The sequence below is a fragment of the Chelonia mydas genome, chromosome 7 (assembly GCF_015237465.2).
Source record: "Chelonia mydas isolate rCheMyd1 chromosome 7, rCheMyd1.pri.v2, whole genome shotgun sequence".
Classification (NCBI taxonomy): domain Eukaryota; kingdom Metazoa; phylum Chordata; order Testudines; family Cheloniidae; genus Chelonia; species Chelonia mydas.
The window spans coordinates 69,451,569-69,476,176 of NC_057853.1; the positions used below are offsets into that span (position 1 = coordinate 69,451,569).

The following is a 24,608-nucleotide window of genomic DNA, read 5'->3' on the forward strand; positions in this document are numbered from 1 at the left end:
AGGATTACCTAAATAGAACTATCTTCTGGAGCTGGTTGGGATAGGAATACTGTTTCCTCTGAGAATTTTCAAGAATGTGTCCTTTTAAACATTTCATTCCAATAATTTTGAACCATTTTGTTTCAATTTTAACCTTTATTATTTTTTTTTTACATTTTTTACTTCAACTTATTTCTAAACAAAGTTTGCGTTACACAAAAAATGAACTTTTTTCTTGAGAAAATATCAACTTCAAAACTTGAAAAAAAAAATTTAATTGGAATATTTATTGAAACTGACCCTTTCCTGCAAACTGTTTTTGGTTTTAACGAATCAGTATTTTCCAATGAAAGAAATTTTTCATTGAAAAACTCCCAACTGTCTCTAACAGATAGATAGTTGATTATTTTGCTACATGGTCAGACTAACTGGTACAAAGAGTTACCTCAGGAAAACTATCAGAATAATGAAAATTAAATCAGCAGCACACTATGTATTACCTGTTTAAATGAATAAGACTACTCAATGCCTGTTTTCTGTACAACATTTTATCATATTAGAATATAGCCAAGAAGAATAAAATTAGCTAACATGATGCTGTCCATGACTTTGCAGTGAATGTAGACAAGGGCAAGACACATTCAATGTCATGTCAGCTTGTCATGGTGAAAAACCTACTGGGACCAGGAGTTATCCATGAGTAACTAACATAAAGCTGAATATGATTTGTCCTTGCCTATACTGCCTGCAAAGTCACAGTTAACACTGTGTCAGTTAATTACACCTTTGGAATCATGTTGTGATATAGTTTTGTAGTCAAGTCAAGTCCTCAGGCGCTTTCTTTATGGACAAGGTGTTCACAATCGGTAGTTATTAGCTAGCTGTTTGTTCTTTCATTTCCCTTTCAATTCCTAGCTTTTATTTCAGAATGACGTGTTGCAATGATGTTGCCCTTTTTAACCTATTTATCTATTGAGATGTATTGTGAGCTAATAACTGATCTTCCTGAAGTTGGCTAGTTTGTTCACACAGCTCTTACCATTTCTTCTACAGATAACTTATTGTTGACATTTTAAATACTATCCAGTCTTGGCATATACTTCCCCATTTCATTCATTTTTTTATGATGACTTGCCAAGTGCCCAGTTCTGTCTGTGATACTTTTAATTTTCATATTTCCAGTCATGTTTTTGTAGCAGATAAATTCAGTTCTATTCATTTTGAAGTCTTCTGCTTGACAGCACACTAAATTACCACTCTCTAATTATTGAACTTTTTCTTTTCATCCTCACTTCACTACTACCAATTACTATACATCCCAGCTGACCTATGTCATGTCTTCTTTTCTAATCATTTTAATCTGCTATAGTTTCTGCATTGATAGTGCTTGAGTGTAGTCTTCCAGAAAGAGCATTCTGCAGCAGAGCGGAGGCAATGTCAAAAAATCATTACATTTTTTTCCTCTCAGACTGTGAAATTAGAGTTTTCATTGATAAAATATCTGATGGAAAAGAAAGGATAGAGTGAAAAGGAATTCATACCTTGAAATCACAGCATGAGGTGGTTCCAGAGCTTGGATATAGTATGTGGAGTCTTTCATTTCTAGGTCACTAGTTCAAAATCCAACCTAGTTCATCAGGAACCGAAAGTTTAGTTTTGTTTTTGTTTTGAGGTTTTTTTAACCAGCTAATCGGCATTCAGTTCATACAATAAATGAGTTGATGGTCACAGAGAATCTCCTATAGATGGATGTAATATCCCCATTCTGCAAGTTACTTGAGCAGCTGCCTAATTTTAAGCATGTAAGTAATCACATTGATTTTAATAGGACAACTAATGTGAATAGCCCTATTGACTTCAGTTGAGCAACTCAGATGCTTAAGTATCATGCTGAGCTATCCTGAAATACCATCTCATTTGGCATTAATTATCAATCTTTTTATTTGGTTATTTATAATAATTTATAAATGTGTGAACTAGTCATAGTCACCCATCCTGTAATCTAGGCACCCTGACTGAACAACACTTCATTTCCCCCCCACCCCAAAATTAATGTAATAGAATAACCTAATGTGACACGTTTGTCAGTCTCATAAGACACGCTAAGAATTTAATGGATATTGAGCCTGGATTACATAGGTACCTATGTAGATCACCATTTCAAAATAGGGGTGAGACATAATGGAAGAGTAGTGTGGGGAATCTTGTCCTCTTGCTTCCCCCAATTGTACCTGTTCAGAGGACTAAGGAAGGACTTCATTCATCAGGGTTCACAATCATGCACTTTCATGACTTCTTGAGGTGAAATTAACTCCTTGTTCAGATGGCCAGCCTAAAGCCTATACACTTAAATCCCCAAAATAGGGCATAAGTGCTGGCCCTCTCTGCAGGGATATCTTTCATCTTATGAGAAATTTGATAGCAAAAAATGAATATCCAGCAATAGATGAGATCACTGTGCCACTGAGTTTGTTTCTCAGTATACAAATAATAATTTTAGGGTTAAAGGAACACAGGCACCATTCCCATTGTCTATTATTATTATTGTGTATTATTAATTATTATTTATATTACCATAGCACCTAGGAATATTAGTCATGGGCCAGAACTTCATTGTGTGATGTTCTATACCAACACAGAACAATGAGAAAATTTGTGCCTTAAAGAGTTTATAGTCTAAGTACGAGACAGGACAAAACAAATGTTCACAGCTGGGAGAGTACAAGTAAACAATGAGGCAGTATTGGTCAGCATGACAGGCACTAGTCTCTGCACATCAGCAGCTTAACCGTTCTCAGGTGTTTTTGTAGGCAGCGTGGCAAAGGAGAGTTTTAAGGTGGAATTTGAACATGAATACTGAGGTGGCTTTGCGGATGTTTACAAGGAACACTTCCCAAGTGTGCTAGGGAGTATGGGAGTGTAGGAGATTGTGGCCATTCCTCTCCATCAGTCTTGGAAGGAGGCCACACTCCCTTGCTACTGGCAGTGCTTACTGGGGAATTAGCAGTCTTTGAGGCCCTGGCCCTCTAGGCAGGGACAAGGAGCAAGTAGTCCACGGCTCTGGCCTTGGGCAGGGCAGAGCACCAAACACTCTAGGGTCTCAGGCCCTCAGGCAGGGTGGAGCACCAGTCAGTCAGATTCGGAGGGAGTCCACGCCCCCTCACTACAGGGAGAAAACACAAAGTTCCTTGTCTGAAAATCTAACAAGTGTAAAATGGAGGCTGGCATCCTGAACTGATTAGAGGCAAACATCAACAGCTCGCCAACGAATGAGCAATATGTGCAGTGGGAATTGGCCATGAAAGGTCTTGAAAGTGAATACAAGCAGTTTGTGTTTCATGCTATAGAGAAAAGGGATCTTTTATAGAGTGGAGGGATAGTCTGGAAGCACGTTACTTAAACACTCTTCAGGCCAGCAGTGCACTTTGTGGGCTGTGCATACTGAAAGCTGTACATCCAACCAAAAGAATGAAGCCTTTCCTTAAGGGAGCACCATCAATTTGAGATCTAGTCAATTTGAAAAATTAACGTAGTTTCAGGTACTGCCCCGGCCAGCTTTTATGGTTTCACAAACATATTTTCTATTTGTCTCACCCCTATCCTTGTGGGAAAGACAGAAAGAGAAGCATTGTGTACAGAGCAAGAGAGGAAGGATAATCCAGTCATTCAGGAGGCTAACCTGGGATTTGGGAGAGAGATGTTCAATTCCCTGCTCTACCACAGCCTTCCTGTATGACTGTGGGCAGGACATTTAGTCTCTCTGTGCCTTGGTTTCCCCATCAGTGTCAGAGGGATTACAGAGCTCCCCTGTCTAATGGGTTTTGGAGAATAAATACATTTTTTAAAAAATATTCAGAGGCCCTCATTGCTAATCAAAGCCATGTAAGGGAGGTGGTGGAATCTCCTTCCTTAGAGGTTTCTAAAGTCCAGCTTGACAAAGCCCTGGCTGGGATGATTTAGTTGGGGATTGGTCCTGCTTTGAGCAGGGGGTTGGACTACATGACCTCCTGAGGTCCCTTCCAACCCTGATATTCTATGATTCTAAGTATAACAGATGAAAATACCTAATCGAATGTCTTTTGAATCCAACAAAAGGGTTTATATTGACTTCAGTGGGTATTGGACCCACAATACACAAAATAAACAGGATTAGTTGCTCAAGTTACTTTTCAGAATAGTACCTCTTATGAGGAAAATGAGAGATGAGTGATTTTTAAGTTGATAATGTCCATTTGGTAGCATTGTAATATTACCGTACATAACAGCAAAAGTATATTCCTGTAAACAAAAAAGGTGGGAGTCTGTCCTTGTGGCAGATTCTTGAAAAATCCTAAAATCAGACCTTTGTATACTAATGCCATAGCTCTTACTGACATTGATGTTATATTGTACTTTTTTATTTGTAGAGATGCTCTATGACAGGAGTGGGCAAACTTTTTGGCCTGAGGGCCACATCGGGTTTCCAAAATTGTACAGAGGTCCGGTTAGGGGAGGCTGTGCCTCCCCAAACAGCCAGGCATGGCCCGCCCTCTGACCCCTATCGGATCCCCCCTGCTTCTTGCCCTCTGACAATGTGTCCCCCCTCCCCCCCCCCGGGACTCCTAACACATCCAACCCCCCTGTTCCCTGTCCCCTGACTGCCCCCAGACCCTCCGCCCCTGACTGCCCCCCACCGCCCCATCCAACCCCCCACTCATTCCTGACTGCCCTCCCAGGACCCCTGCCCCCATTCAATCCCCCTGTTTCCCACCCTCTGACCGCCCTGACTCCTATCCACACCCCCGGCCCCTGACCACCCCCTCGAACTCTCCTGCCCTCTATCGAACCCTCTCTGCCCCTTTACTACACTGCCTGGAGCACCGGTGGCTGGCGGCGCTACAGCCAGCTATTAACTGTGGTTTGTAACCTGTCCTTTAAATCAGCTACTGTACCCAATGCCTGGAAGATAGCTAATGTAACGCCAATATTTAAGAAGGGCTCTAGATCCTGGCAATTACAGACCAGTAAGTCTTCCGTCAGTACCGGGCAAATTAGTTGATAGATGTGCATTTGTTTTATTGGCCTTATCCCAAACCACTGAAATCAATGGGAGTCTTTTTAGTTATTTTAATAGGTATTTGACCAGACCTTGTGCATGGGAGTTTCATAGGAGCACACTAGTTATTATTGGATATCTAATACTAATCTCTCAGTCCTACAAAAAGCTATATATTGTAGTTTGGATAGTATACAGATGTACTCTGATGTAATTCCTTAATTACATTTTTTTCTTAAAGTAAACCGTATAATTTTATACCCAACATAACTAAACATAGAAGCATCTGAACTGATCTAGTAAATGGTCTCTAAATCTAGACTAATTCAAGTGTTGGAATTTGGCATCAGTGACCATTTGCTGAAGTTCAGCATCTAGTTTTGTAAAAATCAAAAGTCCTTTTGCCAATTTTCACACATTCATAACCAGATTCTACTGAAATCTTTTTAAAACTGATTCTGCTGCTGCTGATCACATTGGAGTAGCATGTTGAAATCATTGTGGCACTTTAGTAGTACGTCCAATGTGAGTAAGGGTGGCAAAATATGCCATTTAACAAGTAATGTCTCTTTGTTAGGGCTAGCTGCTATCTTCAGAATACGTACCTTTTTGCAGTTTCATTCTGCTGGGAACAAGAGACTGTTCTCTCTTCTAGGGAGAGTTCACAATCAGAGATTATCTGACTTTAAAAAAAAAAATCTAAACAAAACAAATAAGTTTTTTTCCCCATCAAAACAAAATTATGTAAGAATCTTACTGTCTTGTCTTTATTTCTTAATATTTCAGAAAAATATAGTAATTTCATTAATGGACGTGTAATGGCACACTGCCAATACATTTAATATAAGATTGAGAGTCCTTGATTAGCTAAAATGCACCACTGTGATGTTTTGGGGATCACCCAGCCCAGTAAGGAGGCCTGTCACTGACGGCCCTGTAAGATTAGTGACCGTCATGCTGTGTAGCTGTGGTTCAGATGCCAGCCCATAACCATAAGATCTCATCAGCTGGGTTACTCCTTATAGGGGGATACCAATGACCCCTATAGTCCCGAGTATCCCCAAATCTGTCCTCCCTGAGTTCTTAGCTATCGGACACTTGGACCATTCCCCGTGGTTTGTTTCCTCTGAAGGCAGGAAACCAGAGTAAAGCCTTTTTAATAGAAAAGCCACAGATTCCAAGATGAAATAGTAAGGGGAAAGCAAACATACACAAGTAATGCAATAAATAAACATTAAGACACAACCTCAGGCTTTACACTTGCCGATTAGATAAAATCCCTTTTCTCATCCAAGTTACCTATTGCCTTTGAACGGTTTCCCGCATATGCCCTTAGATATAGGGGGGAATCTACCATTCCTGGACAGCTTCCCACCCGGAGGCTGTCCCTCAGTTTCTGGATGAAAACCTCGGCTTCAAGGCTCTTTTTAAAAAGGCTTTTTCCTTTTTTTTTCCCTTAGTTTTTTCTATTTTCCTGGCATGGCAACTCATGGCTATTCAAACTGGGGAAGTGCCCTCTTGACTTGATAGCTGGGATGTTCATTTCATTAAGTTTAATGGTTCACCCCGTCCTTTCCTGGGCTAGACAATGAGTGGGCAATTGAAGTTGGTTTTGGATAAACTACTGACTTGGGAGGTGCCCCTCCATGCCTGACTGCTCACTGCCCTGCTGTGAAGTGGAGCTAAAGTTTATGAGCATTGTTTCTAAGTACACAAATACATACATTCAGAGTCGTCATGCAATATGTACATAGACTGTGGCTATCCAGTTCTGAACATTACAAGCTTTCATAAAAGATTTTCCTCAATACACTTTTGTGGTACAATAACACAGCATGCAATCAGATGGTTCAACTGCTCATTTGAGGGGCGGTTAAACCTTCTGTTCTCCTTTGGGGTGCCTGGACCCTGATTATCACAACCACATATCTGTTTAAAATATGTATATCCTGTGTTCAAAGAGAATGTGGAAATAATTGTATATAAAACCACATGCAAAAACAAATCAAATGGGGCTCCTGTATAATAGGTATTCCCTCCCGTGCAGTACTGCAGAAATACAGAGAAAGATCTCCACACAATCATTTCACCCCACTTATTTTCACCTCCATTATCTCAAAGGAAGGCTGGAATGTAGAATAAGCTTGGCAGCGTGCCTTGAAAGTTGTCAAAATTGTGCTGTGTCAAGTCAAAGAGTTAAGTGAGTTCTTGGGTCATCTGCCTCGTTTGCCTCCTGTTTAACCCAAGGAGCGGTTAGGTTGAATGCCTCAAGTGAACTTAGCTGCCATGATGTAGCCGGGTCCAAAGACACGGTGTAGTTACAGCTTTCCTGCCAAGAACAAATGGAGGTGGGGTGGGGGAAGGGAACTGGGCTGCTGCTGAGATGTTGACATCCAGCCACGAAGTAGTGATTGTGAACTTAAATAACAGAAAGGTGGGAAAGCTCCCTCAATGAAGGCGGCTGATCTCAACTCCATTTTCTTCAATTGCTTCCAGCCAAGATTACTTCAGTTTTGTCTGGGTTGAGCTTTATCCAGCTGGCTGTCATCCAAACCACAATCTCCATTAGACCCTGAAAGAGCTAGTCAACCGCACCATCTGAGTCTGAATAAATAGAGACATAGAGCCGTGTGTCATCCGCAGGCTGGATGCACTGCAGTCTGCAGTTCACTATTTCCTCTAACAGCCTCATTATACTTTGAACCAGAGGGGTGACAAAATGGTACCCAAACATAAAAGAATACACAGAGTATATGAGCAATCTTCCAATAACACCTTCTCAGTACTCAAAGAGAAAAAAAAGGAATGTTAAAGACATTATTAGAAATATAGTAGACTCAAATACTATATTCATGTATATAATGTAAAATACGACTAATGTATTTTACCTGTGCAAATGTTAGCTAGACTAGGGTCCAGATCCTCAGCTGGCGTAAATCAGTGGAGCTCAGCTGATGGCAATGGAGCTATGCTAACTTACGCTAGCTGAGGAGCTGGCCCTAAGTGGCCAAAGGCAGACCTGAAGGAAGATAGGCCCTTCAGAAACACAGTAATTGGAATCCTATAAATAAACTATATATTTAGATAATTTGACTGAGCTCTAATGGGCTGTTGACTTTGTGTTCCCCTCTCTCATCTTGGGTACAAATGTAGCAACTATGTACTACATTCATACAAAACTTCAACAAGGTCAGCAATGTTTCTATTCTCAAACCCAGCAAACAAAGTAATTCACAATATATATCTCTCCCTCCCACTCCCCCGGGCCAAAATCAATAGCAATTCAAGCAATAAGAAAACACACATGCATGCGCAACACACACACAAACACACCCCACTTCAGGTCTGTTTATTTAAACTACGTAATGACATCAAGCAGGACAGCATTGTGTCCACATTCACAACACAAAAATAATAAGAATATCTACCTCTGATGTAGCACTTTTAATCAGTAGATCATCTTCTTCTTTCATATGGCTGGTGTAGAGTAGCAACTACAATTCCATCAGTAGATCTCAAAGCATGTTACAATGGAGGTCAGTATCATCATCCTCATTTTACAAATGGGGAAACTGAGACAGGGAGCAGTGAAATGACTTGCCTAAGTTTACCCAGCAGGCCAGTGGCAGAGCTGGCAATGGTATCCTGAATCCCAGGCTAGTGTTCGGTTCACTATAACACTCTGCTTCCCTTGAGAAGGGCTTGTCTACATGAGGAAATGTATTGGCCTAGAAAAGCACTCTTATTCTGGGATCAGTGTGTCTACACAGGTAGTTATACCAGAATATCTATAGCAGTAGAATTATACTGCTATTGTTATGCTGGTAAATTTTCCTGTGTATAGAAAAACCCTAAAACACTGAAGTCTCTTCAAACAAAACCATACCAAGTAACTCTTTCTTGCAGACTTTATCTGTTCTTCTCTACAGATACAGGGTTATAGTTTGCACCATGATGTGGCCATTTTGTACTGCAGTTACAATGCAGAGTAGCCCTACAGGTGAGGTATCTGGCCACAAGAGGCTCATCACCGAGACTTTCCAGTGGTGTAGAGGCAGTGTATCAATTCCTGTTCCTGCCACTGGAGTAGCTGTAGGAAAAATGGGCTTCCCTTTCATGTTGGCAGATGCAAAGCAGCCTGCCTATCTTGGTCACCTGCTGAATAACATCCACCATAAAGTCAGGAAGGGCTGGTGCTCCCAAAGTATTGTCTCTTCATCAGTCTCCCTACAGAACTCTTCTGTTTTTTTTTCAAATGTGTCATGTTCATCTGTGATTTTTCTGTGTGCACCACCGAGACCATAGTAACTAACTTTAGAATTTGTTTGTCTGCCAGCAATGTCAAGAGATTGACATTCATAAAAAACCAAACATGTTTAACCTACAGACTGTGTGGTGGGGAATTCCCTGGACCATCCACAATGAGGCACTGGTGGAAGGGATTGACTCTGAGGAAAGCTTCAAGAGAGTTTATTTTGTCAATAATGAGAAACACTAGAAGAGGTAAAAGTTCTAAACAAACAAAATGCTATTGCCTATGGCAGGTTTTTTCCTGTTGTAATTTGGTTCATTGAACTGATTCACTAAATTTTTGAGTACTGCATATGAATCATGGCAGAGTATGTTTCTGAAAATTAGTTATGTGAAGAAAAACACTCTTTAGTGTTAGTAAAGTAACAAATCCACCAAATTTGTTGAGACCCTGTGACTAGCATATTCTGCTACTTAAGAAGCCAGCCGACAGCAGTTCTATTTGTTGTAGTTATTTACCCCGTTGGTATGTGGGCTTCTTTTTTTGTTCCTTGTTTTTCTTGATGCTAAGTCATGTTAAAATGTGGGTCTTGTGACCAAGGTCTTATCCTGGGCCCAGATTCACTGGTGCACTCTGGCTTCTTTGTGCTGTTCTAGTGACATCGGAGCTCCATACATTCAGTTTAACTGACTGTTTAGCCGGAGCGTATGGCTATTTTGCATCGTTGGCATGGTAGAAAGCAGCTGAGTCATACAGGTTAATCTGGTCCATGGTTCCTCTGGCAAGTGTAGAAAGGGTCTAACTATGACAAACTGATTCCTGAGATTGTGCAATCAACTAGAGTCTTGATTCGCCCCTTTGGTGAAGACTCTACAGTTTGCACAGCTGACATCTGTAGGAATAGTATCACAAGGGAGTTATTCGCTGCTGGAAAAGGGCAGTATTGCTACTGTAAAGAACAGCTTTAGTTTTTGTCTGAGGCCTTTGGAACCTGCTCAGATGGTGCATTAAATCAGCGTATCTCTTGGGAACTCTGAGCCCTGCCCCTCTCTGCCAAGCCCTGCTCATTTTTCTGACCCTAGCTGGCTCTGTGTCCTTTGATGGAGTGGGGGATGTTGGTAACTTTGCCATTCATCCCTGTCTCACAGAATGTATCACAACTGGATGCCTGCAACCTTGATTTAGCTGTACACAGTGAATTAAATGCTATGTCTCACTTAGCTATAGCATGTTATAAGCTGATTTATAAAAGAGTTCAGCCCTACCTACACTGGCCAGGGAAGCGTGATGTCTCCATGCTAGCAAGAAACACATTTACAAATATGGTTCCAGCTAGGGAGGATGGACAGTAATGCCGCAAACCTGGCCCAACTGCAACAGCAGCCTTATTTGAAAACTGATGGTTTTTTTGTAACTTCTCGTTAAAGCCCAAAGTTTCCTCTCAGGAAGAGAATAAGACTTACTCCGTGTCTTTATTCAATTATATATACTGTGGTCTGATATTAAGATCAAGAGAGAGGATTAACCCAGGTCAGCATCCTTCATTGCTATGGTGGCACTCTCTCATAACTGTTATTGTTTTTGGTGCTGTCACCCTTCCTCCTACTTCTTTTCATTTCTCTTGCTTTCTGCCATACATACACAGCGAGAACAGACTGTCTGCTATCTGAGCTCCCACAGCCCAATGCCCACGCTCATTCCCACAATTAAGAAAAACAATACTTTTTTCTTTTAACAATTTGCTTGTTAAATTTGGTTACATGAGCCCTTTATAAAAGAATCTCATTAATTCTGAGACTTGAGTGAGCATCTGTATCACAATGACGAGATGTTTCTGCAGTCTCATGAAAGGAAACATGCCATTTCCATCCACCCTGCTTGATATACACTTTGTGATGAGACCCCTATAATTTCTGGCAAGCCAGCTATAATAATTATCTGATTTGGAGTTTAAATAGTATATTTATGTTGTAGTTCTGTAAGGATGGTAGTGGGTGTAAACCTAATTTTATGAGTGCTAACTCCTTCACAGATTTTGACATAACTTAGCATTGCTCATACAAATCACTCATGATACAATGCTATCATCTCAGAAAAAGCCACCCACAGCCAAAAATATGGGTATGCAATCTGTTATAATGAGTCAAATTCTTACAGCACTCTATCAGTCCTAACTGTTTTAGAAACCCTTTCCCTTTCTTAATCCCTTAAATATTGGCCCCACTGAAGTCAATGGTGAAATCCAGGGCCAGGATTTCACCCCATTTCTTAAAGTAGTAGCAACAGGGGATTCTAGCTTTCAGACTATGTGCAAAATAGGAAACTATGCTTTCTGGTTTATGTCCTAACCCAGGGTAGATTTCTTTGGCACAACCCAATGGCTGCATAGAATTGTAGTTCGCTACATCTTATTTATTCTACTTAATTCATGTTCTCTCAAGCCAGAGATGAGATATTCTGTGTGGTGAATAAAACATTGATCAAATCTTATAGACGACCGGGATATTTCCTCACCTAGATTTGTGATTCTTGGCTTTGCGAATAAATACATATCCCATTATAACTACTACTGTTTAGGTTTCCATGATGTAATGGCTATAAGTGCTGTCGTGAAATTAATTAATGTGATATACCATATCCAGCAGAAATTCTCACGTGGTTTTTTTCTCATTAAGACTACTGCTGAGTGTGTTGTTTTTGATACTTTTGAAGGTATGAGGAAGCTTACGCTGGCTTGGCTATCCTGGGTATATTCAGCCTTTGCTTTTCACTAGGAGTATGTACTACTAATTCACTCTTTTAAATAAGGATGCTTCCAATTAATGAGGTAATAACCTTGTCATTGGTTTATAAAAGTCCAGCCCTTTGGCACTGCCTCTTAGAGATTCCCATTAATGCTCATATGTATGTCTTTGGCTCAAGCTATGGTTATTACTTCATAACAGGGAGCATGCTTAAATTGTTATACAGAAATGTGTATTCTGTCCTCCACATTCTGATTGGCTGCTAAAATTTCCTTTGATTTGACTGAATACTATTTTCAAAATTCTCCTTTTCTATGCTTAAAATAAATATGTCTGCCTCAACTTCTGACCCCTTTCCCACATCTCTCAAACACAGTCTTCAGAATATCTTTCCCTGTTCCTCCTTGATTCTTTAGGTCCTTCCTTTAGGAAAGCTTAGGTATGCATCTTACCTCCACACAGGGTAATTCTTCTTTTCAAATTACTTTGTTTACAGTGCCTGGGTTAGGTGGGGGATAAGGTCAGAAATCAGTTTAACACAGACATGTTTCTTGTGGTCATAGAGATGGGGATTTCTGAGGGCAGTAGCTGATTAAGGGTAGGATTTTCAGAATATACTTTCACTTTGTCTAATAATGGCTATCATTCGGAATTCAGGTATTTGCATATTGCACCATTACTAAGAAATAACTAGAATTACATTAGTAAATGAAGCCCTCTCAGTCAATAATAGTAGAGGGAGTAACATATTTGAGAAATATCTATAACAAATTCCTGTGCTAACATTGAGTGACATATATATTTCAGTATCATTTAATATTAATCTTAATAATCGATTAAATGGGGAAGGTAGCCCACACAGGAGAATAAGCATGAGTATCTCTTTTGTCCTATAACATTTATGCATATGTGGGTGAGTATGTAAGGGAGAATACAGAGGAAACAACTGATACTCATACCACAGTGGGAAATATATTTTAGCTGTAAAGGATTAGCAATAGAAACTTTGACAACCTTTTAGCGCGCTTGTATTTTCACACAGTGAATATCTTGGGTGACCTCCATAACAATATAATGTAGGACCTGGAGGACATGATCGTAGAGAAAGAAAACTGCCAAAAGAAGGGTGCAACAGCTAACCTGCTGAATCTTGCCTGAATTAAACAAAATTATGCTTATTTTAAAAGAAGAAGGGAGAGGGACTGCGAGTATTATTTGCAAGATTTTCAATACTTTGCCAGATAGTTTTACTTGTTGTTCTTTTTTCATAGTATTCTGAATGTAAGTAATTCTATTTTCAATTTTTGTTTTTGTTTTCTTCTAATTTCTAGGCATACACAATTACTTTGGATGAAATCTAGAATGCAAAAATAGATAAATTCATTTCCTTAGTTTACTTCAGGGAACACAAGATGAAAACTGAACTAGGTGTTGTTTAGTAAGGCCCTAATTCACCAAAGCACTTAAGCATTTGCTCAAGTCCATTCATATACAGCAAAGCTCCTTAGACTATACATTAAGTGATTTGCTGAATAGGGATGGCGTTTAGCGTGTGTTCTAACTGCTCTGGTGAACTGAGTCTTACATACAGATCTGTACTTTTAGGTCTGTGTAATCAATTTCTTCTGCCACCTCCATTTTTTTTTATAAAGGCATGCTTAACAAATCCTTGCTTGTTACATAATAAAATAGTCACCATTGGAACAGTCTATTTCATCTAAGTATTTTCAAGATTTCTCTCCTTAGTCATGGCTTTCAAATACAGACATAAATATAATTTTGATCATTTCCACAGCTTGCTGGCAATATTCAGCCAGCTCATTTAGATTTATTTGAACTTATTAATGTGACGTGTGTGATTTTTAAATGGAACCTTTCATTTGTCACTTTCTTAAAGGCATACTGCCAATTAAGAGTGTTATATGCAGGCATAGCAAAGATGATGGGCACAGCTACCAGTTTAGAAGCACAGTGGCTGTTTTAGCACGGATTAGGGTGCCACAACATCATCAAGTTTCATTATCTTTTACTACTCTAACTGTCAAATGAGAGTATAAAGTGGGTCCGCAAATGCTTACTACTTTTTCTGCCGTCCCACGAGACATGACTGCAAAGGTTTCAAGATTGGTGTAGTATTCATTGTAGATCAGGTCTCATTGCAGTTTGCAACATGACAAATCTTAAATTAAGCATTTTAAATAATTTGTAAGACATAAGCTACAGCTAATAATTCCTTCTTAAATATTGTTTACTTTCTCTAAGGCTATTTTTATGTGTGTTAAATAAACCAGTATATTCTCACTGTGATATGCCTATGAACAATATATTTTTAAATTAAGAAAGTATTGAAAATACATGAATAATTTGATATGTTATATCACAGGAAAGTGAAAATGAAATGGCTAGTCCCTGTAAATTCAATCAAGTTAAGAGTGTTGCACTTCTCTGTTCCTCAGAGCCCAATGGAGTTGCATATTAATCCTGACACAGAAACAATGAGAAATGTGCACTATAGAATCATTATATGTGGAGGCTGCACCTTTATTAAAGCAATTATCCAATGGGGAGCCCCCACCACCACCTTCTCAAACTACCAAGCATTGCTGTTCCAGTGTGGACTTCAATTGGGCACCAATGGCCCTGGATTCTACCAACCTGAAAATGGTATGAGGGCAATGCCCCCTCTCAACACCCTCAGGTCTAACCAGGCTCCCAACCCTTCCTCTCCAATATGCAGGAGGTAAGACACATGAGATGAGGTGAGCCACACGCTGCATGAAACACCACCTCACCACAATGTTGTGCTCACCACAATGTTGTTCCTCCTCACAGGGAGGAGGAATCAGTGGATGGAGTATATACAGTGTTTGCTCCAGCTGCTCCTGGCTGAGTTTTCCCTCTCTGTCCCATTGTGCCCAAGAAGCCCATTGGACCCTTTTCTAACCCACCAACTATAATGGTAGCCACCCAAAGTTCCAGCTAATGTATATAAAACCCCCAAACCAGACCTCTGGGATGGAAAGTGCAAGAAAAAAAAGCCACACCACAGATTGCCAATTTTGCCATATTGAAAAAATCCTTTCCAGACCACAAATGAAAGAGTGGCGATCAGCCTAGCCACCCAGAATCACAGGATGTCCAGTATACATGATAAGACTGGGAAAGGATAGTCCTGAAACAGAGACCCCAAAATGGCTATCTGCCTCAACACCAAGCAATAGCCAACCACCACCCTCCTGCTCTGGCAAGAGCCAATCATCTGGCCCATCTCAAACCCCTGTCCAACAGCAGCAAGAATAGGGTGGGACAGGCTCCATTCCCCTAATGCAATGTGAGGTATAGTCTCCCCCACTTCCCAAACAGAATGGGTAAGAAGGGGGATGTGGGAAGAGGGAAAAAGAAAGAAGGAACACCTTCCCCTCTTTCTTACACCCCCACAGACTGAAGGCCATCAAGAGGGGACAGGGAGGAGGAATCAGTGGATGGAGTATATACAGTGTTTGCTCCAGCTGCTCCTGGCTGAGATTTCCCTCTCTGTCCCACTGGGAGCTGTTGCGTCTCCATTGCTCTGGGCCTCGTCAAAGACTCACCCTAGCTAGTGAGGTGAGTGTTTGTAGAATATGGCCATGCTAAATAAAATTTTGCAACTTTCAGAGAACAGATTTTCAATTTATTAAAATGTGTATTTTTACTATGTAACATGACTACATTTACTATCATAGAATGACAGTCAGAGTGGCAAATAAAAATGATTTTCAAAAGGCTAATAGAACATGTTGCCACCAGTAGAAAACCAGCACCCCTTCTGTGGGTTATTTTGGAATTTGGATAGGAGGCGTGCCAAATAAACAAGTTCAAGAGTGCAGTGTTTGTAAAGGTGTTAGAGTCTGTTGTTCTCTTACATGAGTCACTTTTTGGTCCCTCAGGGTTGGAGGTTAAAAAAAAAATACTCTGAGTCCTCTCTCTTCTGTTCTTAGGAACAGTGGTCATTATTCAATTATTTGTGACTCAGCAATAGCATTCTACCTTACAAAATTTTAGCATGTTTGAACACAGTTGAGAAGAATCCAGATCGTTAACACAATTAATAGATTCTTAGATTTTGAAGTCAAAAGGGATCATTGTGATTGTCTAGTCTGACTTCCTGCATAACACTAGCCATAGCAGGATTCTGATACCCTTATTCAAATTGAATAGTAACCTATTCCACAAATAGTCACACTGAAGTCAATGGGATTAATGTGGAGTAAGGACTTATTCCATCTGAATAACAGTATTAGAATCTGACTATAAAATAAATAAGTGTGTGGAGGCAGCGGACATTTTGGTTTACGTGCGCCAGATTGGTGAGAGATAAATATTGCCTAAAGACATGCTACCCTTTAGGCATGGCAAGAAAGGACCTTAAAATTAATGGCAAGATAAATATTCACTCTTTATTAGGACAACCAAAGACTGAGAAGTTGTAAATGTTCCATCTGGTACAGGACTGAGGCTCTATAAACCTGTAACAAAATGTAATGATGATTTATTTTACTACATATAATTGCTTTTTTACTGAAGTTAAGAAAATCACATTTAAACAGTTTCTTTTGATATAAAATGGTCAAGAACTATTCAGAGGAAGCTTTCTTGAAATGGAGACTATTTTATATCACCCGATTTATTTACAGCAATAAGCTGCTTCTGTAATGGCTCAAATTATTAGAGACATGTAAGTCCTTTGCAGCATTGCCAACAATGTTTCCAGTTAATGTGATGTTTTGAAATTCACTTTTTACTTCCACATGCGTATGTTTGTCATTTATCCCCTTTTTCTCAGGTGCAAAGAGGGCTACCAAGGAGTCCGCTGTGACCAATTTTTGCCGAAAACCGACTCAATCTTGTCAGATCCAAGTATGTCAAATATTTTTCTACTATCTTGATCACATGCTGGAGGCAACTCTTGCCATAAGAGATGACCCTTTGCCTATTGTTGGAATTCTATTATGGCCAATTTCAATTGCTTTTAAAGAATGGTATCCCTTTAGTATAAGACTCATAAATCTTGTTGATCAGGTAATTTTTGCTGGAAAAAAGTACATACCCCTATAAGCGATTTTAAAAAGAAAAGGGGGATCTACAGCAATAAAACATATTGGATCAAAATCGGAATAGTTCCATTGATTTTGATGGAATCGTGTCTATATTAACCAGCTAAGGATCCTAACCTTTATTTTCTGTACGCTTTTGTTTTGTGCTACTAGTAAAACAATATGATTCCAAAGGAACAAAAAAAATGAACTGAAAAGTACAAAATTTTATGTTCCTTAAAGTGCAACATTAAACATTTAGCGAAAATATGGTCTCTTTATTTCTTTTAAACATTTTGGACAAGAATGTGTCCCCAGGCTCACATGAAGTTCTACTTTACTTGTGGGGTAAGGCTCTACTTCCCATGAGCAAAATGGACAGAATGTAGCACTATATTACACCTCCTCTTGTATGTAAAAGCACCATACGGGCACAAGTTCATTTTTTTGTTTTGTTACTGATTTTCATTCTGTTTGAATAAGAATGTATGTAAAATATCTTAGCAGAACAAGGCATATTTCCTAAAAAGGGATCCCATTTAACAAATAGCACCAAATTATGCATTTAATTTTCTTAGCTGCTTTTTCTTTAAGAAAAATAAAAAAGGCATAAAACAAAGGGTCATGTCCAATCCCTTATTACTTTCTTGTACCTTGAAAAAGTAATATATTTCCAGAGTGATTTTTTTAAAATGATGCTTGTTTCTGTCTATTTTCGTGGTTGCTGGTTATTTTTGTTGTTTTCTTCCTTTGCTAGGTGTCGAAAAGGCTATTTGGATGACTGCTGCCAGAGATACCTGTTGCTCTGCAGTATTGTATGTCTGGCTCACTCACATTATAGATTACTTTGTGTTTGGTCTAGCTTTTCTTTTAGCCTGCCCTTTAATTGTAGTAATATAGTCTACAATGAATAGACTGATTCTAGCCCACTAAGTTGTGTGCATTAGGGTCACTAGCTGTCAGGCAGGCAGGTTCAATGGATTTTAAAAGCAAGGGGCAGAAAAATCAATTATTAACATTAAGATGATGTGATGCCTATTTGACTTGGTTCTATCAGAAGACTGTAGTCTAGTATTTCTGGGCTAGAGGTGAGATATTGCAATGAAATCCTGTCAAGACATGATTCAAACCCCATGAAGTAAATGGAAAGATTCTCATAAAGGTGCAGTTAGGCCAAACACCACACAGAATTTATATTTTGAATGTGTCTAATGTTTCCTCAGATCTTTAAGCATGTTTTCCTGTTGATTTTTGACATTGTGTTGATTGTTCATACTTATTTCCATTAACATGGGAGCAACTGTTACTCCAGTTGGCTTATGTTGGTACTGACTAAAAATAATTATGCAGCCAGCAGAGCCTATCCTGTGTTTTAAATCTCTGCTGAAATCTTCTTGTGATTCTTCTTGATCATAAAGGATAATTTAATTTTGCTCAGTATGGGTTGTGTTTAGAAATCTACTACTGTGTTGACTTACAAGCAAGCAGCTAGATCCTCATCTGATATGAATTGCCATAGCATCCAGAGCTGAATTTTGTGGCTTGGGCCCATCTCTGAAGGGAAGGGTTTTAATCACTTCTGTGGTAATTACATTATAGAAAAAATGCCATCTGTTTATAGGATCAGAGCCTTACTGTCCACAAAATGAGCCCTCAGAGCAGCTGTATGCAAATTTTATCTGTAGTTTGTCATTTTCTTTGGCCATATCAATGTCATTTTCAAGACTAATGCCACACCACACATAATATCATAAAGTAAAAGTCTCAAGGGTCACTGAGGTGAAACGGGTTAACCATAAAACATGTGTTATCAAATGTTTGTGTCCCAGAGGCCAGTAGGATTAGAAGTAGGAGCTGCATTGACCCAAAATGATCAGGTGGAGTCCTTGAAATGACAGGACAAGATTAGATTTGTGGATGTGGGGCAAGTGGGCTTGACATTTCTGTTAGCAATAAGTTGTAGGGTTATATAAACAGTGTGCCCCTAAGGTACATGACAGACATCACAAATCAGCCTTGCAAAGCGATGAGAGGGCCCCAGGAGCAAACTGTGTGTATTAAAAAAGAAATCCTGATCAGATATGTGGAAAAAAAGAAGTAGAATCACTTTAGAGATTTTACTGAATTTGACAACAGACAAGAAAAGGCACATCACATGGGAAGTACAACATTGAGCATTGGATTGCCAGTTCTCCATGTAGACTTATAAGTATTGTCCCCTGTTCTCGTCATCAGGTTCCATGTAAAACTCCATATAAAGACAGTGTTCCCCTTCCTCCTCCATTTTTAAAGGTATTGCATCACAAGACAATGAGGAAGTTGTGGGTATTTATTTTGTTTTGCTTTTATTTTTAAGGGTGGGGGTGGAAAGAGAGGAAATCCAAACGGGAAGTGGGGGACGCATTTTCTTGCTCCTCATGATAACATTCGCAGGATGCATGTAGTAAAAGACAAGACAAAGGCCCAGATTTTAAAGGTATTTAGCCATTCCTGTGCTCAGTGTCACAATGCCTAACTGATTTTGGAACCTAAATCTCATTTTCAAAAAGGATTTAGCCACTTTGGAGTCTAAATTCTGTCAACAGAACACAGCAATACTTACATACTTTTAAAAATCTGGGCCGAGGTGCTTTCACACTGAGGCAGTCCTGGAGCTTTAGAATTTCACCTTCCTGGTAGGAAAGGAGACTCCTTTTAGACAGGAACTCTGTAGACTTTTATTTTGCAAAACAAGAGTTTTGCTGCTAAAGAGGTGGAATTGTAAGGCTCCAGAACTGTATTACCACGAGAACGAGCATTTAATATGATGTGCCAGCTGTGTGTTGAAACACTATAACCAGGATATGACAGAACATATTGAAAAGCCAAGGCCCAAGAGAGGAAAGGGGAAATCATAACTACACTGCCTTCTCAGGAGAGAAGAGAGGAATTCAGAATCAATAGTCTTTCAGCTCAGGTAGCCAAATTGTTCCTCAATTGCTTTAAAAAGAAATTAAAATACAAAAATATTTGGACCTTATAATTTTACAGTTTTACCATCATAGGGCCTAATCACATCAGCCACACTATCAGAGGCTCGTTCAGTTGCACATCTACCAATGTGATATATGCCATCATGTGCCAGCAATGCCCCTCTGCCATGTACATTGGCCAAACTGGACAGTCTCTACGTAAAAGAATAAATGGACACAAATCAGACGTCAAGAATTATAACATTCAAAAACCATTCGGAGAACACTTCAATCTCTCTGGTCACTCGATTACAGACCTAAAAGTGACAATTCTTCAACAAAAAAACTTCAGAAACAGACTCCAATGAGAGACTGCTGAATTGGAATTAATTTGCAAACTGGATACAATTAACTTAGGCTTGAATAAAGACTGGGAGTGGATGTGTCATTACACAAAATAAAACTATTTCCCCATGTTTATTGTTTACTGTTCCTCAGACGTTCTTGTCAACTGCTGGAAATGGCCCACCTTGATTATCACTACAAAATGGTTTTCTCCTCCCCGCTCTCCTGCTGGTAATAACTCACTGTACCTGATCACTCTCCTTACAGTGTGTATGGTAACACCCATTGTTTCATGTTCTTTGTGGATATAAATCTCCCCACTGTATTTTCCACTGAATGCATCCGATGAAGTGAGCTGTAGCTCACAAAAGCTTATGCTCAAATAAATTTGTTAGTCTCTAAGGTGCCACAAGTACTCCTTTTCTTTTTGCGGATACAAACTAACATGGCTGCTACTCTGAAACCAGTTTTGGAGGTAAGCTAACTGAGACTCTAACAGGGTATCTAACAACACCTAGCTCTAATATAACACTGAATACAGCATAGCTGACAGTGCATTATAGGTGTCATTTAGTGATTTTTCTATCAGCATCATCAAGCACAAAACAAGGTTATGGTGATGTGCTCCAAACTAATGTGCAGGGTAAAAATGTGAACGACGAACATGCTTCTCAAATCTGAAAGTGAAAAAGCTAGCGAGAGAACAGTTTCCAAATACCATTAAGATCAAGCCTCTTGTATTGCTTTTATGGATAACAGCAGGTTTTTTCTTTCATTTTCATCATCAAGTTCCCAAACCATGGATGGAGAGACAGAGGCTTCATTTTTGTGCCAAACATTTCCCTTGGTTTTGGATCACAGGGATTTACATCTGCTCTTCATTTTGAGTTTCAGGTTTGAACAAACCATCAAGCTCAGCTGAAAACCTGAAACTATAAATCATGCCAGGTTCACAGGAAAGGATAGAAAATGCCAGCAAATCTTGCAGTAGCTCTGGCACAAGTTTTAGATTTGTAACAAATGTTTTTCACAGTGTTGCTGCATGGAATATGTATGAGACTGAATAAAAATATGGATTTGAATCAAGTATGTTGGATTTTATCTAAAAGTTCTTACACATTAGCGGCTAGATTGTGCATTTAGGCATATCCCTTAGCAAAGAGTTACACTAACCCTGAGGAAAGTGGGCAGAATGACTCTTGGAGCTTCTAGGTGTGGAGTGCATGTGCACCTGCTATAACACCCAATTGTGAAGTGCAGCTTACTTCCCCACCATGTAGCTGGCCAGTTTGGCTCGTGGTGTATGGGGTGTGCCAGGGTCCTGCTTCACCCCTGCACTCACTGAGGTGTCCTGCACCACTGGGGGACTAGGGAAGGAGCTACCTATAGACTGCAGGTTACAATTTTGCAGGCCTTTATACAGACCATGGAAGTGAAGGGGAAGCCTCCTTAAGCTCTTCCCCACATATTGCATCTACAAGTGCTAGCAGAATCTAAATTAATTGGCTAATCTGAGCAAAACGTGTGACTATAACAAAACATTTTGAAAAGTCAGCAGTAAGGCAAAAGGCATTGCTATAATTCTCTCTCCTTCCTTCAAAAGACCCAGTTGTGGTGGTGATGGTAGTTTTTAAATCACACATTCAGTGATTAGCTTCAAGAAAGTTATATCCAGTCTGTGAAATTCTACTATAATCACAAGAGCACATTACAGTATGTGTAGATAGTTATTCTGATGACCCAATCCAGATTGAAACCAGTGCACACTTAGAGTTGCCAGGTGTCTGGTTTTCGACCAGAACGTCCAGTTGAAAAGAGACCCTAGTGGCTCTGGTCAGCGCTGCTGACCAGGCCATTAAAAGTCCAGTTGGCAGGCCTGGCATTCTCCCTACCTGGCTCCATGTGGCTCCCGGAAGCGGCAACATGTCCCTCTGGCTCCTAGGCGGAGGGATGGCTGGAGGGCTCTGTGCACTACCCCTGCCCCATGCACCGGCTCCGCAGCTCCAGTTGGCCAGGAACCACATCTAATGGCGCTCGTGGGCAGAGGCAACAGGCACCATGCAGAGCCGCCTGGCCACCCCTCCGCCTAGGAGCCAGAGAGATACTTCACTGCTTCTGGGGAGCCCTCTAAGGTAACTGCCATCCAGAACCTGCTCCCTGCACCCCCTCCCATACCCCAACCCCCTGCCCCAGCCCTGAGTCCCCTCCCACACCCAAACTCCCTCCCAGAGCCCAAACCCTGCAAACACACCTGCACCCCAACCGCCTGCCTCAGCCCAGAGCCCCCTCCCATACTCCACCCCCCAGCCTGGAGCCCCTCCTGCACCCCAAACCTCTCATCCCTTGCTCCACCCCAGAGCCTGCACCCCCACCTCCTGACCCAACCCAGAGCCCCCTCCCACACCCTGGAATCCTTATTTCTGGCCCCATCCTGGAGCCTGCACCCCTGGCCAGAGCGCTCACTCTGTCTTGCACCCCTACCCCAGCCTGGTGAAAATGAGTGAGTGAGTGAGGGTGGGGGAGAGGGAGCAACAGACAGGGGTTGTGGAGGGGCTGGGGCATCTGAAAAAGGGTGGGGCCTTGGAGAAGGGGCAGGGCAAGGGTATTTGGTTTTGTGCGATTAGAAAATTGGCAACCTCCGCAAACTGTCACCAGATCACACTAGATTGTAATTTGACTCCAAATTATTTAAAAACTTGGAAAGGATTTTTTCCCCTTTTTCCATCTTCACCTCTATCCTGGAAGATTGGATAGTGTGAAGCTTGGAACCCCAAGAGTTGTTTTCTAGTTTCTTTTCACTATGAGGGAGTCATATATAAGTAAAAGGAGTGGTTTGTCCAGTCTCTCTCTCTCTCTGTGTGTGCATCCCCATCCGCATTCTGTCAGGCTTGCAGCTAATGAAGACTGCATGTCAGTGGAAGACCATGGAGAGAGAAGACTTGGGAGAAAGAAGATACTTTTGGGGAGCAGAGAGAAATCTGCTTCCTCAGCTTTCCTTTTTAAAACTGATTATTCCAGAGAGAGGCCAGTCTGAGCAAGGACAGCAATGGAGATAAGGAGCTTTGAGACTTTTAGTGGTATATAAATCCCCACAAGCAAGCAAGCAGAATGGAGAAATCAAACTGTACAAATTCCAGCCAGCAAGTGAAGAGAAACTTTAATCAATAAATCTTCTTATAAGCCATAGACAATAGAAGGCCGGGAAAAAATCATCTGTAAGGAAAGATGTGGGCTTTCAGACCAAACTACTTTCTGTTTGTTGGCAGCTTGTAAAGGGATTTGGGACCTGCACCTACATAAAGAATCTCTGGAACTTTATATTGCTTTCCTTGTTGTGCACCTTCACTTAAAGGATCTTTTTCCCCCCGTGTGGCTGCAGAGAGACATGTCTACTGTTCATTATACAATGATCACAACAGATGGCTGTGAATAAATAGATAGTGCAATATTACATAAGGTAGCCAGTTGTGAAACACTTACTCACACTGGTGAGCATTTACTCCCACGAGTCCTCCTGTTGATTTCAGTGTGAATAAAGAGGCAGTTCAATACAGTGTTTTGGTAAATAGAAAGACCTTTAGAAGTACTGAGGTTTTGTAACGCTACTTTTTCTCCGTGAAATTTTGAAAACAAATTCACAATTTTTCTGATTCTGTTTTTGCCCACTCCAAGTTTTTTGTTTCTGAGAAAGATAGTGAATATAAGTCACAGCTGGAAGCATAACTTCTGTGAAATTTGGGAACCGGTTATTTTTGTATGGTGGTCCTCTCTGGAGGTAACTACTCTAACTTCTAATCATACATGCATGTATAACATGGTATCTTACTGTCAATGTCACTCTCCTAGTCCCTTCCTAGTAAACTCTTCTCTGATTCTGCTTGACTGGACAAGGTGAAATTGTTTCTGTAACATGACAGATCACATTTACAGGCCTCAAAGCAGGGAGGTTCAGCACTGCAGCAGCCATAATTCTTGATGCTCAGGGAAACAGATGAGCAAAATGGGTCAACTGGAGATGGTATTTTGGGATATTGCAAAAAGCACATTGTCCAAAGTGATTAAGCTGAAGAGTGTTATCCACATTTGTTACATCAGTTTCTTTCTTAATCTATAGATTAGCCACTCAGCTGCCTGAATGGTGCTGCCATTTTTCTTTATCTCTATGATTTATACAAGTCTCTTGAGAGAGTAAAGGCTTCAGTATTGACTGAGATGGCATTGATTTCACAA

At 40.3% G+C, this 24,608-nt stretch overlaps 1 protein-coding gene across 2 annotated transcripts in view; it reads left to right on the forward strand.

Moving 5' to 3' along the window:
* The window catches only part of NRG3 (neuregulin 3), an 874,025-nt gene that overhangs the window by 643,483 nt on the left and 205,934 nt on the right, over positions 1-24,608 (forward strand). For both annotated transcript variants that reach the window (XM_043551318.1, XM_007067242.3), the window contains exon 3: positions 16,833-16,906. In XM_043551318.1, the coding sequence (XP_043407253.1) occupies positions 16,833-16,906 (74 nt within the window). The remainder of the gene's footprint in view (positions 1-16,832; positions 16,907-24,608) is intronic.